The sequence below is a fragment of the Myotis lucifugus genome, unplaced genomic scaffold (assembly GCF_000147115.1).
Source record: "Myotis lucifugus unplaced genomic scaffold, Myoluc2.0 scaffold_998, whole genome shotgun sequence".
Taxonomy (NCBI): Eukaryota; Metazoa; Chordata; class Mammalia; order Chiroptera; family Vespertilionidae; genus Myotis; species Myotis lucifugus.
In genome coordinates this window covers 9,229-22,216 of record NW_005872046.1, presented here as the reverse complement: position 1 = coordinate 22,216, position 12,988 = coordinate 9,229, and the positions used below count along the sequence as shown (strand labels likewise).

Sequence of the window (12,988 nt, the reverse complement as noted above, 5' to 3'; positions counted from 1 at the left end):
CAAAGTGTCAGTAGTGCCGCAGATGAGAAACCCGTCTCAGCTTACAGCCGTGACAAGCACCCTGTTGGCTTCTTCAGGAAGTGGCATTTAGTTTGGCCTTGAGGAATGAATGAAGCTTGATATTGTGATGGGAGAGAAGAACCATCTAACCTAGGAGACCTCAGTATTGTTAACTTATTTATTTATGTGCCTGTATCCAGGCTCCCATATTAGACAAAACAATAAGAGAATAGGAGCACATTATTTCTTAGCATATATAGGGCTTTGTACTCAATAATTGTTGAGCAGAAAACTAAAAATCATTTTTAACTTTTGCTTTATTCTTCTTTCAGCTACCCATTTGATGTAACTCGTAGGCGAATGCAATTAGGAACTGTTCTTCCAGAATTTGAAAAGTGCCTGTAAGTTCTCGATTTGTCATTGTTTCTTTTCTTTAGGAAATGTAATGTTTAAAGTAAGTAGTGAGGTAGGATTGTGTCTCACCAGTAGTCTAGAACTCCCATTTAATCTCCCATAGTTTAACCTGATTACCTTGTAAGATTTAAAAATATATATATTTTTTATTGATTTCAGAGAGGAAGGGAGAGGGAGAGACAAATATTAATCACCAGAGAGAATCATTGGTGTATAATTTAAATTTTTCTGGTAGCCACATTAAAACGTGTATAAAAATAAACATGAAATTAAAAAATATTTCACCAAAACTGGTTTGGCTCGGTGGATAGAGCGTCGGCCTGTGGACTGAAGGGTCCCAGGTTCGATTCTGGTCAAGGGCATGTACCTTGGTTGCAGGCACATCCCCAGTAGGAGGTGTGCAGGAGGCAGCTGGTCGATGTTTCTCTCTCATCGATGTTTCTAACTCTCTATCCCTCTCCCTTCCTCTCTGTAAAAAATCAATAAAAATATTTTAAAAAATATTTCTATTTAATCTAAAATATAACTTCAATATTGCAGTATTTTATATCCCTTTTAAAAATATGTTTTTATTGATTTTAGAGAGAGAGAAAGGGGGCTGGAGAGAGAAAAACATCTATATAGGAGCAAGATATAGATCAGCTGCTTCTAGTGGGGATTGAGCCCACAACCCAGGCATTCGCCCTGACTGGGAATCGGACCAGTAACCTCATGGCGCATGGGTCGACACTCAACCACTGAGCCACACCGGCTGGGCAATATATCCCTTTCTTATTCTAAGCATTTTATTTTTTAAAAATATATTTCTTTATTGATTTCAGAGAGGAAGGGAGAGAAAGGGAGAGATGGAAACATCAATGATGAGAGAGAATCATTGATTGGCTGCCTCCTGCACGCCCCCTACTGGGGATCGAGCCCGCAGCCCAGGCATGTGCCCTTGGCCGGAATCGAACCTGGGACCCCTCAGTCTGCAGGCCAACGCTCTATCCACTGAGCCAAGTTGGCTAGGGCTATTCTAAGCGTTTTAAAGCCAGAGTGTATTTAATATTCATAGTACATCTCAATTTGGATTTGCCACATTTAAAGTCAGGTGGCTACCATTGTTGCACAGCTCAGCTCTAGAATTTTCTATAAATATTTAGAATCGTTCTATTTGATTGGTGATGTGTTATCCCTCAGGAAGAGCAGAATGTTTGTTCAATGGCCTTTGTTGATCCAAAAGATTTTTTGAAGATTTGAAAAGTAAAGGCAGCCCAGCCGGCTTGGCTGGGTGGTTGAACATTGACCTATGAACTAGGAGGTCACGGTTCGATTCCTGGTCAGGGCATATGCCCGAGTTTCGGGTTTGATCCCTAGTGTGGGGCATGCAGGAGGCAGCCGATCAATGATTATCTCTCATCATTGATGTTTCTAACTCTCTCCCTCTCCCTTCCTTTCTGAAAGCAATAGAGAAAATTATGAAAAAAGAAAAAAGATTTTCCTTTAAAAAAAGAAAAAAAAGAAAAGGCAAAGAGCCCCAAACGTTTGTTTGAAAGGAAAAAAACACCATTTGAACAAGAGAGTCTTCATTGTCCTAGCCAGTTTGGCTCAGTGGATAGAGCATCAGCCTGCAGACTGAAGGGATCCGGGTTGATTTCAGTCAAGGGTGCATGCCCAGGTTGTGGGCTGGATCCCCAGTAGGGGCTGTGCAGGAGGCAGCCAATCAGTGATTCTCTCTCATCATTGATGTTTCTATCTCTTTCTCTCCCTCTCCCTTCCTCTCTGACATCAATAAAAATATATTTAAAAACATAAACATATTTAAGAAATTAAAAAGACTACATCAGTATTTCAAATATTATTATGGAATAGTGTTGCCAGTAAATGTCATAGACACAGACAAACAAAATATATGTTATTAATGAGCCTGGCAGTTCTGTGCATAGTGCTTGTAAGAGTTTGGAATTAATTGCAGTTTTATTGTGAATTTTTAGCTTGTTTTAGCACTTGTGTTCCAAAACCTATTAAAGATGTCATTTTGGCTTCTTTTTAAAATGCTATTATGGATCTTAAAATTGTCCCTTCATGAGTGGGCCTACAGATGTCATCTTTTAACTGTTGTCTTTCAGTACCATGCGGGAGACTATGAAATATGTCTACGGACACCATGGAATTCGGAGAGGATTATATCGTGGCTTATCTCTGAACTACATTCGCTGCATTCCCTCTCAAGCAGTGGCTTTTACAACATATGAACTCATGAAGCAGTTTTTTCACCTCAACTGAAGAAAAATCGTGATTTCCTCTCCTTAGTAAATTCTCAGAGGGAGAAATAAAATGTTAGTTTAATTTGGGGGAGAACATTACTTGAAGAGGGACTTTACCCTCTCACAGGAACCACTGGTATTTTAGTACTTGATTTTTTTACTCATTACAAATCAAAAGTGCTTACTATACCTTTTGATGCCAAAAGTTACAGCACAGAACATTGAAAAAATTTCCTAAACTGATGCTGGCTAATCAGTTAGGTTATTTGAAAGTGTTATTTGTAAGTAGAACTAACTTAAAATGGGACTCAAGAGGTTGTCATTAGCTGTATCATGCTGTTCCAAGCTTTTCATTGTAATCATGATTTTCAAAGACTCTAACATTGTTTATTATTATTACAACAAACAGGCTTTGCAGTAGAATAATGAAAACTGAACTTTTAAGTTTTATAATAAGCTGTAGCTTAGAAGCCGGCATGGAAATATTATTCTTATTATTTCTCTTCTTATAATTCTGCTCCACTGGATAAAAGGACAAATTTTTTCTCTTCACTTTTTCAAAAAGCAAACATTGTATTTAAAAAGTAGCCATGTAGAGACTCAACAAGTGAAGAATTTTTCAGGTATTGCTGAAATGTTATTACCAGATACTATGACTGATTTAAATATTTTTAAAAGTCAGTGTATTTCCCAAAGGTAGTAATAGTAAATACTGATTATCTGCTCTCAAAACCGATTAGCATTATACTAGTAGATTTGTTTGTTAGATGATTTAGTGTATACTAGAAAATTTATTTCAGTGCACTATGAAATATCCATTAATATAGATGTGAATGTTGAAGACTGTTTCTAAAATATTGTCATGATACATCAACTAGTTCTTCCATGTAAAATAGTTTTAGTGTAATATAAACTTAAGTAGAAATGTAAAAATCATTTGAATTGCTATTCTCTATGTTAAAATGGTTTAAAATGTAAGAATTCCATTTATTGTGTTTAGAGCACTTTTTATGTTTTATTATAAGCATGATAGAAATGGGAGGGGAACAGTTACAGTGTTGTCCTCAGAAATAGTGATTTGTAGAATTGATGTGATTTTTAAGACATTAGAAAACTAAGTTGAAAGTGTTATTTCTGCTTCAATTTTTACTTTTGCATAAAAGATTTCTTGTCACACCTTGGTAAACTTTAGATGAACTGGTTTCATTTTCAAAGTGTTTATTTTAAAATAAATATGTATCTTTATATGATTTATAAGTATACCTGCAGGTATAAATACATGTGTTCCTAAAAACATTTTGTATATTTTCATTTTTGAATTACACTGTAGCTAAATATTGTTATTAAATCTCAAGATAATTTAAATATATAAAATAAGTATCTCAGCTATGTTATCAATAAAAAGGATTGCAGGTATTTTTTAAATAAAAATTTGCATTCTGTGTCTTTTTTTTTTTTTTTTCATTGATCTTAGAGAGGGAGGAAGGGAGACAGAGAAAAACATTGATGTGAGAGAGACATTGATTGGCTGTCTCCCCACTCACCCCGCCGGGGATGAACCCTGAACCTGGGCATGTGCCCTAACTGGGAATTGAACCCACGACCTTCCAGTGCACTGGGGGTAGGGTGGCCTGTCTAGACAGAAGCGGGCGCATATAGTTTGGGCCAGATTTATGAAGCCGCAGTTTTCCAAAGCAGAAGCGAGAGAGCAAAGCCGCCTTCCCCCAGGGCTCTGCGGTCCAGGTGCGCCTCGTGGAACCGCCGGCGCAGGAGGCGCCCGAGGCGCAGGGCGCTGGGGCCGCGGCGAGTCGGCGCATGCGCGGCGCCTCTGCTTTCTCTTTTCAGTGGCTGCGGGTTCCCCCGATTTTTCCAGGCGACCGTTTGCGATCTCCGTGCCCGGGATGGAGCAGCTGGGTGACCTGGAGCTGCTGATGGAGGAGACTTTCGGGGAGGAGGCTGGGCCGCCGGCAGAGCTGTGAGCGGAGGGTCCGGGAGCCAAGCGGGAGATTTGAACGAAAGGAGCGGGAGAGGCGGTTCCGCGCCGCACGCGTTTCCAGGGCGGGCGTGGGGGTGGGGGGTCTGCTTCCCGGGGTCCTCTTTGGGCCACACGGACCAGAGCCTGGAGACTTATCTTGTCCAGCGGCTCATTATTTCCCCCGACTTCACGTCTGTTCCGAAGTTGGAGAGTCCCAGCCGCTTAAATGTCTTCATGAAAGGAAATTGCGAGATACTTTTCTCCATGTTTAGTTGGAGAACTCTGCACCCCCATCTCGGTTTATATGGTCGGGGGTCGGGGGGGGGCGGGAGGGAGACCCACAGTCATGGGGTGGTTATTTTCAACAGCAGCAACACCGATGCTGATTATTGGTAACAGATCTTTGCGTTTGGGGTTGGGGAGATCCTTAAGGCGTCCCAGCTGCCTTGGGAAATTGTGGGTGAGGTGAATGGGGAGGTTCCAAAACAACAGAACCTAGGGTGGTGACAAAGATAATTTTAGGGAAATGTGAAAGCATTTGGTGTTATAATTGGAGAGATGATGACTTTGGACTCTGTTGAAGTCTTACTGCCATCAAACAGGAAAGACTTAAGAGGAATTTAACATTTTCTAGAGGAGATTATTTGGCGTAGTTTTCAGGCGGCTGGGATCAGTGGGTAAAAGTATTGTGATATTGACTTGCCCGTTATAGAAGAAATGTCCGAGTTACTCTATGAAGGAACGAGCTACTGTATTAAGTTTGCTTTCTGTACAATGCAGGGGCTGGTTGATTCCCAAAGAGATTTCATAGAAGGATTTCCTGCATTAAATAGTAGATTGGACTAGATGGTTTATATGTTTGTCCTAATTTAAAGATTAATATAATTATGTGGCTCACAGTTCTATAACAAACAAAGTTTTTATTGCCCTAGCCGGTTTGGCTCCGTGCATAGAGCTTCCGCCTGTGGACTGAAGGGTCCCAGGTTTGATTCCGGCCAAGGGCACATGCCCAGGTTGCAGGCTCGATCCCCAGTAGGTGGCGTGCAGGAGGCAGCTGATCAATGATTCTCATCATTGATGTTTCTCTCCCTTCCTCTCTCTCTCTGAAATCAATAAAAAAAATATATATTTAAAAAATGTTTTTATTGATTTTTAGAGCGAGAAAGGGAGAGAGAGAAACATTGATGTGAGAGAGAAACATCAGTTGCCTTCCATACACACCTTCACAGGGTTTTGGACCCGAAACCTGGTATGTGCCCTGACCAGGAATGGAACTGGCAACCTTTTGATGAGTCTGAACCAGCTGAGCCACAGTTGGGCCAAGCATCTCTTTGATTTACAGAAAGGATAGTGTCCAAATGGTCCCTTTTATTTGTACTTTGAGACTGTTTGCACAAGTGGTGGGATGTGTTGTTTAATTTTTTCTCAGTTTCTCTCTTTTCTTTTTACATTTTATTTTATTGTTTAAAGTATTACAAATACATAGTAGTACATATGTCTTTCCCCCCCCCCCCATTGACCTTTCCCCGTCAATTTTTCTTTCATCCTTATAATCATGGATCTTATATTTGGAAATATCCATGTCATAAGTATGTTTTAAATGACACTGCTTCTGGGAAGTTCTTATAATAGGAATTCTGCTATGTCTTTGCTCTCTTAATTTTTAACCATTTTAGCTAATGGTCATTGTGCTAAGCTTTCCAGAGGAGACAAACCTAAAAACTAGAAGATTGGACTGTAGATAAAGGAGATTGCTGGCTTCTTATTTCATGCTTGTGCCACACTGTGTGTATTCTTTAGATTTCAGAAGGCGGAAGCTTCCTCTTCTAAAACAGTCCTGATCCGAGGAGCGGATAACCGGTACCTGGTACTAGCAGTCAATGTTGTGCAGAAGGAAGAAGGAAACCACGAAAAGCATCTAATCATCACTGCTTCCCAGTCGCTAGACTGTAAAGAATTGTGCATACTTAGGAATGACTGGTAATTTCTGTGTGACTTTGAGCTCTGATCTGGCGGATTCTTAAGGTTCCATCTTAAAACCCATCACATGGGCCTGTGTGGATGTCACTCTAATTTAATTATTAATAGAGGGGGTAGTTTTCAACCGGAACTAATTCCACATAAAACTTGTGCCTGTTACCCCAGCAGCATGTCAAGTCCCTTATTCCAAAAGTTGATTTTTATTGTCATTTGAAATGACAAAGGGGCTTATTAAATGATTACATCCTTTTCCCCAGTACTTTCTGTTTTAAGATCACAGCTTAAAACTCATATTCTCACAAAGAGCAAGATGAATTACAGCAGAAGAACATTCTTTGACCTTATATTTCTCTACCCAAGTAAAGTGTGGTATGCGAGGGGTGACGGGGAGATGCAGAGAAGTCAGGTCTAATTTTGCCTAGATTTTCTGTTGAGGCTGCAAGTTGGATGGTATGAACTAGATAAATATGATTTTATTCTTGCTACATTGGATTTGGCTCCATGCCTCAAGACTTATAGAAGATGTAGATACAATGTAAATCTTAAGAATGAGATAATAATAATAAAAAAGAAGGAGATAATTAATTATTAAAGCAACATCACCCATAATTGGAGCTCTATGTTACACCATTAAAGATTTGATAGCTTTGGCTGATGCTAACGCAGCTTTCCCTTCTGGGATTAAAGGAAAACCCATGAGTATTCTCAGATGTATTTCAAAGGTGGAAAAGGTGTGTTTCAAAGGTGTGTCTAAGAGTTGATTCAGAAGACTGCATCCTGGTATTGAATTTTTTAAATAGATCCATACATTTAGAAATACTTATTTCTTTAGACAACATATTTGTTTATTTTGAAGCGTCCTTAATAAGCTTAAATGTCGGAACCTAAACGGTGTTGATACTTTGCTTTATTTGTAGGTGCTCTGTACCAGTGGAGCCAGGGGACATCATTCACCTGGAGGGAGAATGCACGTCTGACACTTGGATAATAGATGAAGATTCTGGATATTTGATCCTGTACCCAGACATGCTGATTTCTGGCACAAGCGTAGCCAGTAGTATTCGATGTCTGAGAAGAGCTGTCCTGAGTGAAACTTTCAGGGTGAGTAATAAAAGAGCCGAAGTTTCTGCAGGATTTTAGAGTTTGCAGAGCACTTTTACACTTTTATTTTACTTAATCCTTCCAATAATCCTGTGAAGAGATGGTATTAATCAGCTGCGTTTTACAGATGAGAAAATCAGGCTTAGAGGCTTTAAGTGACTTGCTCAAGTCATGTAGCTAGTAAGTGGCAGTGCTGGGACTCAAGGCCATGTGCCTGAATCCTGTGAATCTTGTTCAACACTAATAAAATAATTCTAATGGTAAGAAAAGTAATTCAGTGACAAAAATTTAAAATTAATACATCTAGACATTTCCAATAAACTAAAAATAAATGTGATAGTCTCCTTTAAAAAAGTTATTATGGAAAATTTCAAATATACATGGAGATGATTATAATAAACCTCCATGTATCCATTCTGCTTTCCCAAACATTATCTTATTTTGCAAGTAAATTAAAGCTGACTTTTTTTCCCCTTTTTTTTAATCCTCACCTGAGGATATGTTTTTATTGATTTTAGAGAGGGAGAGGGAGAGAGAGAGAGAGAGAGAGAGAGAGAGAGAGAAAGAAACATCGATCAGCTGTTACCTGTAACCTGGATATGTGCCCTAATTGGGAATTGAATCTGCAACGTTTTGGTGTACAGGATGATGCTCCAACCAGCTGAGCCACCTGGTCAGGGCTAAAAGCTGACATTTAAAAAATATACATAAATGCAATATTTATTTTATTGAGAGGAAGGAAGAGAGAAAGAAACATTAATGTGAGAGAGAAATATCTGTCAGTTGCTTCCTTCCTGCACATGCCTTGACTGGGATGGGATCAAACCTGCAGCCCGGGCATGTGCCCTGACCCGGAATCGAACTTGCCACCTTCTGGTGTATGGGATGACGCTTCAACCAATTGAGCCACAGAAATTTCTCACATTAAGCTAATGCTCAATTTATCTCTAATGTCTTTCATCAAAAATATATTTTTATTCAGTTGGTTTGTTAGAATCAGTATCCAAACAAATTGTTTGTATTATGTTGATATGTCTGTTAAGTTTCTTTTTATCTGTATTATTTCTGCCTTCTACATGCCCCCTTTGTTTCCATGCCGTTTATTTGTTGAAGAACCTTAGTTGTTTTTTGTTTTTGTTAATTCTCACCTGAGGATATTTTTTCTATTGCTTTTCAGAGAGTGGAAGGGAGGTTGAAGGGGTGAGAGAGAGAGAGAGAGAGAGAGAGAGAGAGAGAAATATCCATGTGAGAGATACACATCGACCAGTTGCCTCCCACATGTTCCCCAACTGGGGCGGGGCGTGAACTTGCAATCCAGGTATGTGCCCTTGACCAGGAATCGAACCCTCGACCCTTTGGTTCTTCGGTCGACACTATAACCACTGAGCAACACCAGCCAGGGCAGAACCTGAGTTTTTACTTGTTAAACGTTTATTCCTTGCTCTGGCTGGATGGTTCAGTTGATTGGAGCGTTGTCCCGTACACAGAAAGGTTACGGGTTCAATACCATGTCAGGGCACATACCTAGGTTGTGGGTTCAGTCCCTGGTTGGGCTTGTACAGGAGGCAACTGATTAATTCCATTGATGTTTCTCTCTCTCTCTCTCTAAAAAAAATAGTATATTCAGGTGAGGATGAAAAAAAGAAGTTTCTTCCTCCCAGCGTATTGTTTTAATTATACAATTAATCTACATGTGTGTAGAAAACCAAAATGACAGCTGAGCAACAAGAGCTAAAGAAGGAAAAATACCTCTAGGTTTTTTTCTAATAGTGTTAATTGCTACTTATTTGTAGTTTAGTTTATCCACTTTTTTTCTTCAGTTGTGGGAGAATATCAACTTCTCTCTTAATCATGTATTATAAGGTGGACCTAATATTACTCTGTTAAAAACTTTTATTTTGAAATAATTTAGACTCAACATAGAATTTACCAAAAGTAGTACAAAGAGTTCCTCTGTAAGTTTTTAAAGTTCCTGATGGATGGTTTGGTGGACTTTATCTAGTTTTGGTTAATAAAAGGGTTACTGGAAAAACACTTTCTTTTTAAATAGAGAGAACGTTCTTGCCAAAAATCTCTACTGTAAGTTAAATTTTTATGTTTCAATAATATCTTTTGCTTTCAAGAATTTGTGAGCTATGCCTTTATTGACTTTTTCTATTTGGATAAATTGTAAAATGGAATATATTAAATATTTGAGAATATGTTGAACTTTTTCATTTTGGTTAATTTTTTAAATAAGAAATATAGTGATTTAAAAAAAAAACCCCTCTCATACTTGTAAAATAATTCAGGTCATTCTGAATAGAAGAAAGGGAAAGTCGCACTGGCCGGTTTGGCTCAGTATATAGAGTGTGGGCCCGAGGACTGAAGGGTCCTGGGTTCAGTTCCTGTTAAGGGCACGTAGCTTGGTTCCAGGCTGGATCCCTGACCCCAGTCTGGGTCTGACGTGCGGGAGGCAACCAATCAATGTGACCTCTCAAATCAATGTTTCTCTTTGTCTCTCCCGGTCCCTTCCACTCTTTCTAAAAATCTCTGGTGAGAATTAACAAAAAAAGAAAGAAAGGGAAAGTCACTTATAATTCCTCCCACCAGAAAAATACATTGGTTGATGTTTTGGTATTTGTCTTAGTAGTACACTTTGGCTATGGTGGTTTAATAGGTTAGGTCAGTGGTCGGCAAACTCATTAGTCAACAGAGCCAAATATCAACAGTACAACGACTGAAATTTCTTTTGAAAGCCAAATTTTTTAAACTTAAACTATATAGGTAGGTACATTGTTATTAACTTAACTAGGGTACTCCTAAGGCTTAGGAAGAGCCACACTCAAGGGGCCAAAGAGCCACATGTGGCTCGAGAGCCGCAGTTTGCCGACCACGGGGTTAGGTAATAAGTATACATTCACGTCTGTTAATATGTTGTAAAATAAAAAAATTTTGTGTGTTTTTTCTTACTAGGGCTCTGATCCAGCCACACGCCAAATGCTGATTGGTACGGTTCTCCATGAAGTATTTCAGAAAGCAATAAGTGATAGCTTTGCCCCAGAAAAGCTACAAGAACTTGCTTTTCAAACTGTTCAAGAGATGAGGCATCTGAAAGAAATGTAAGTAGTTACAAGAGAACTGCAGGTACAGTTTTATTATATAACTTCTCCTAGAATCTTGGCCATTTTACTGTTCATTGTAAATTCGTGTAATACTAAAATGCAGATTCCGAAGGTACAGTCTCCCCTTCCAGTTCTGTGAAGAGCTTCTAAAATTGCACAACAGGAGCTCTTTGGCTAAAAATAACTGAATTTTCTGTACAGGAGTACAGCGGACTCTGAGAGCGTGTAAAGCGTTTTGCCTTTAGAAACAGGGTGACATGCTGAAAATCGTATGGGTTTGGAAGTCAGATCTCATTTGAAATTCTAGCTTTGCCAGTTTGATGACTGCAGAAGTCACTTAAACATTCTGAAACGGCGATAATGCCTATTTTGCATCTTGTGACAATGGAAATGATGTATATGAACCCACAGGTGGTTAATCATTGGCGTTTTATGAGTGACTGACGACCCTCAGAGGGTTTGGCATGTTCTGCCGTCTGTTTCTCCCTTGACTCCCACTGCAGCCCATCTTTTCTCACAGACAAGTTTTTATTAGTGATGATTTTGATTCTGACATCAATCTATTTTCCCAGATAGTAATTCTGTGCTTCACTGTTTATGTGGGAAAAAATGTGTTCCAAAATTTCACACAAATGATTTAGCGATGACATGTAATCTAGTGTCGTAAAACATTTCAGGCCGCTGCCGTATGTCCGGCACTGTGTTGTGCTTTTATGCATATCTTGAATAGTCTGATTGCAGCTTCTTATAAATGAAGAAACTGAAGCACAGAGAAGTTGTTACTTGTTCATGACCACAAAGCACAGCATTCAGAATATAAATAGATTTAATAAAGCTTTTGCTTTGAGTTCTATTTATTGCCTATTTGCCACTTGGTGTTTCAAATTTTGAATTTTTGTATCACACCCTAATCAGCAAATGATTATCTTATCTGTTGTATACTGGATTGATTATGGCCCTGAAACCAGTCACATCAAAACTTAGTGGCTTAGCCCTAACTGCTTTGGCTCAGTGGATAGAGCGTCAGCCTGCGGACTCAAGGGTCCCAGGTTCGATTCCGGTCAAGGGCATGTACCTTGGTTGCGGGCACATCCCCAGTGGGAGGTGTGCAGGAGGCAGCTGATCGATGTTTCTCTCTCATCGATGTTTCTAACTCTCTATCTCTCTCCCTTCCTCTCTGTAAAAAATTAATAAAATATATTTAAAAAACAAAAACAACAACAAAAAAACCTTAGTGGCTTAAATGGCAAGCTTCTAGCCTGTTCCCTCATAGTTGCTGTAGGTCAGAAATTCGGAGGTGGCTTAGCGGGCTGGTTCTGCTCCGGGTCTCCCATGTGGGGCTGCAGTCATCTAGGCTTGCCCAGTGCAGGAGGATGACTCACATGGCCCTTGTGTTGAGGCCTCAGTGCCTGGCTGACTGTTGGCAGGAGGTCTCGTTCTTCGCCACGTGGGTCTTTCATAAGGCTGCGTGTCCTCATGCCATGCCGCTGCTGCTTGGAGGGAAGGGTCCAAGAAAGAGAGCAAGCAGGAAGCACAGTGCCTTCTCTCACCTAGTGTTTGAATTCCTACATTGTCACGGCTGCTTTTTTTATTCCTTAGATGCAAGTCACTACATGCAGCTCTCCCTTAAACGTAGGGGAATTGGGTGCCATCTTTTGAAAGGTGTCAAAGAATTTGCGGACATCTTTTAAACCACCTCGGGTGTTTAGGTATCGGGCAATCTGATTCATCCAGAACCCAACTTGTATACAGGGATGAAAGAAAACAAGGTTTCTGAGCAGCCTTGCTTAGAATTCATATTGTCCATGTATTAAAAAAAACCCTTGTTCACTTCATGTCATGGAATATCTCTCTGATTCCCTTAGCATCTATTTTTCACTGATAGCTAACATTCTTACTTATCTGGTTTCTGAGATGCGGGAGAGGCACCTTCATAGTCATATAACATGTGAGCTGATAGCTTCGTTGCAGTATAAGAAAGAGGAAACTTTAAAATATATAAGAACTGCCCTAACTGGTTTGGCTCAGTGGATAGAGTGCCAGCCTGTGGACTGAAAGGTCCCAGGTTCAATTCTGGTCAAGGGCATGTACCTTGATTGTGGGCACATCCCCAGTGGGAGGTGTGCAGGAGGCAGCTGATCGATGTTTTTCTCTCATCCATGTTTCTA

General features: G+C 39.8%; 2 protein-coding genes across 2 annotated transcripts in view; both read left to right on the top strand.

Moving 5' to 3' along the window:
* The window catches only part of SLC25A16 (solute carrier family 25 member 16), a 29,117-nt gene extending 25,032 nt beyond the window's left edge, over positions 1-4,085 (top strand). The window contains exons 8-9 of the mRNA XM_006107068.3: positions 333-401; positions 2,523-4,085. Coding sequence (XP_006107130.1) covers positions 333-401; positions 2,523-2,679 — 226 coding nt within the window. The 3' untranslated portion in view covers positions 2,680-4,085. The remainder of the gene's footprint in view (positions 1-332; positions 402-2,522) is intronic.
* Positions 4,086-4,520: 435 nt separating this feature from the next.
* Positions 4,521-12,988, top strand: part of LOC102437265 (DNA replication ATP-dependent helicase/nuclease DNA2-like) — a 14,754-nt gene continuing 6,286 nt past the window's right edge. The window contains exons 1-4 of the mRNA XM_023747822.1: positions 4,521-4,635; positions 6,436-6,615; positions 7,533-7,716; positions 10,672-10,817. Of these exons, the coding sequence (XP_023603590.1) occupies positions 4,562-4,635; positions 6,436-6,615; positions 7,533-7,716; positions 10,672-10,817 (584 nt within the window). The 5' untranslated portion in view covers positions 4,521-4,561. The remainder of the gene's footprint in view (positions 4,636-6,435; positions 6,616-7,532; positions 7,717-10,671; positions 10,818-12,988) is intronic.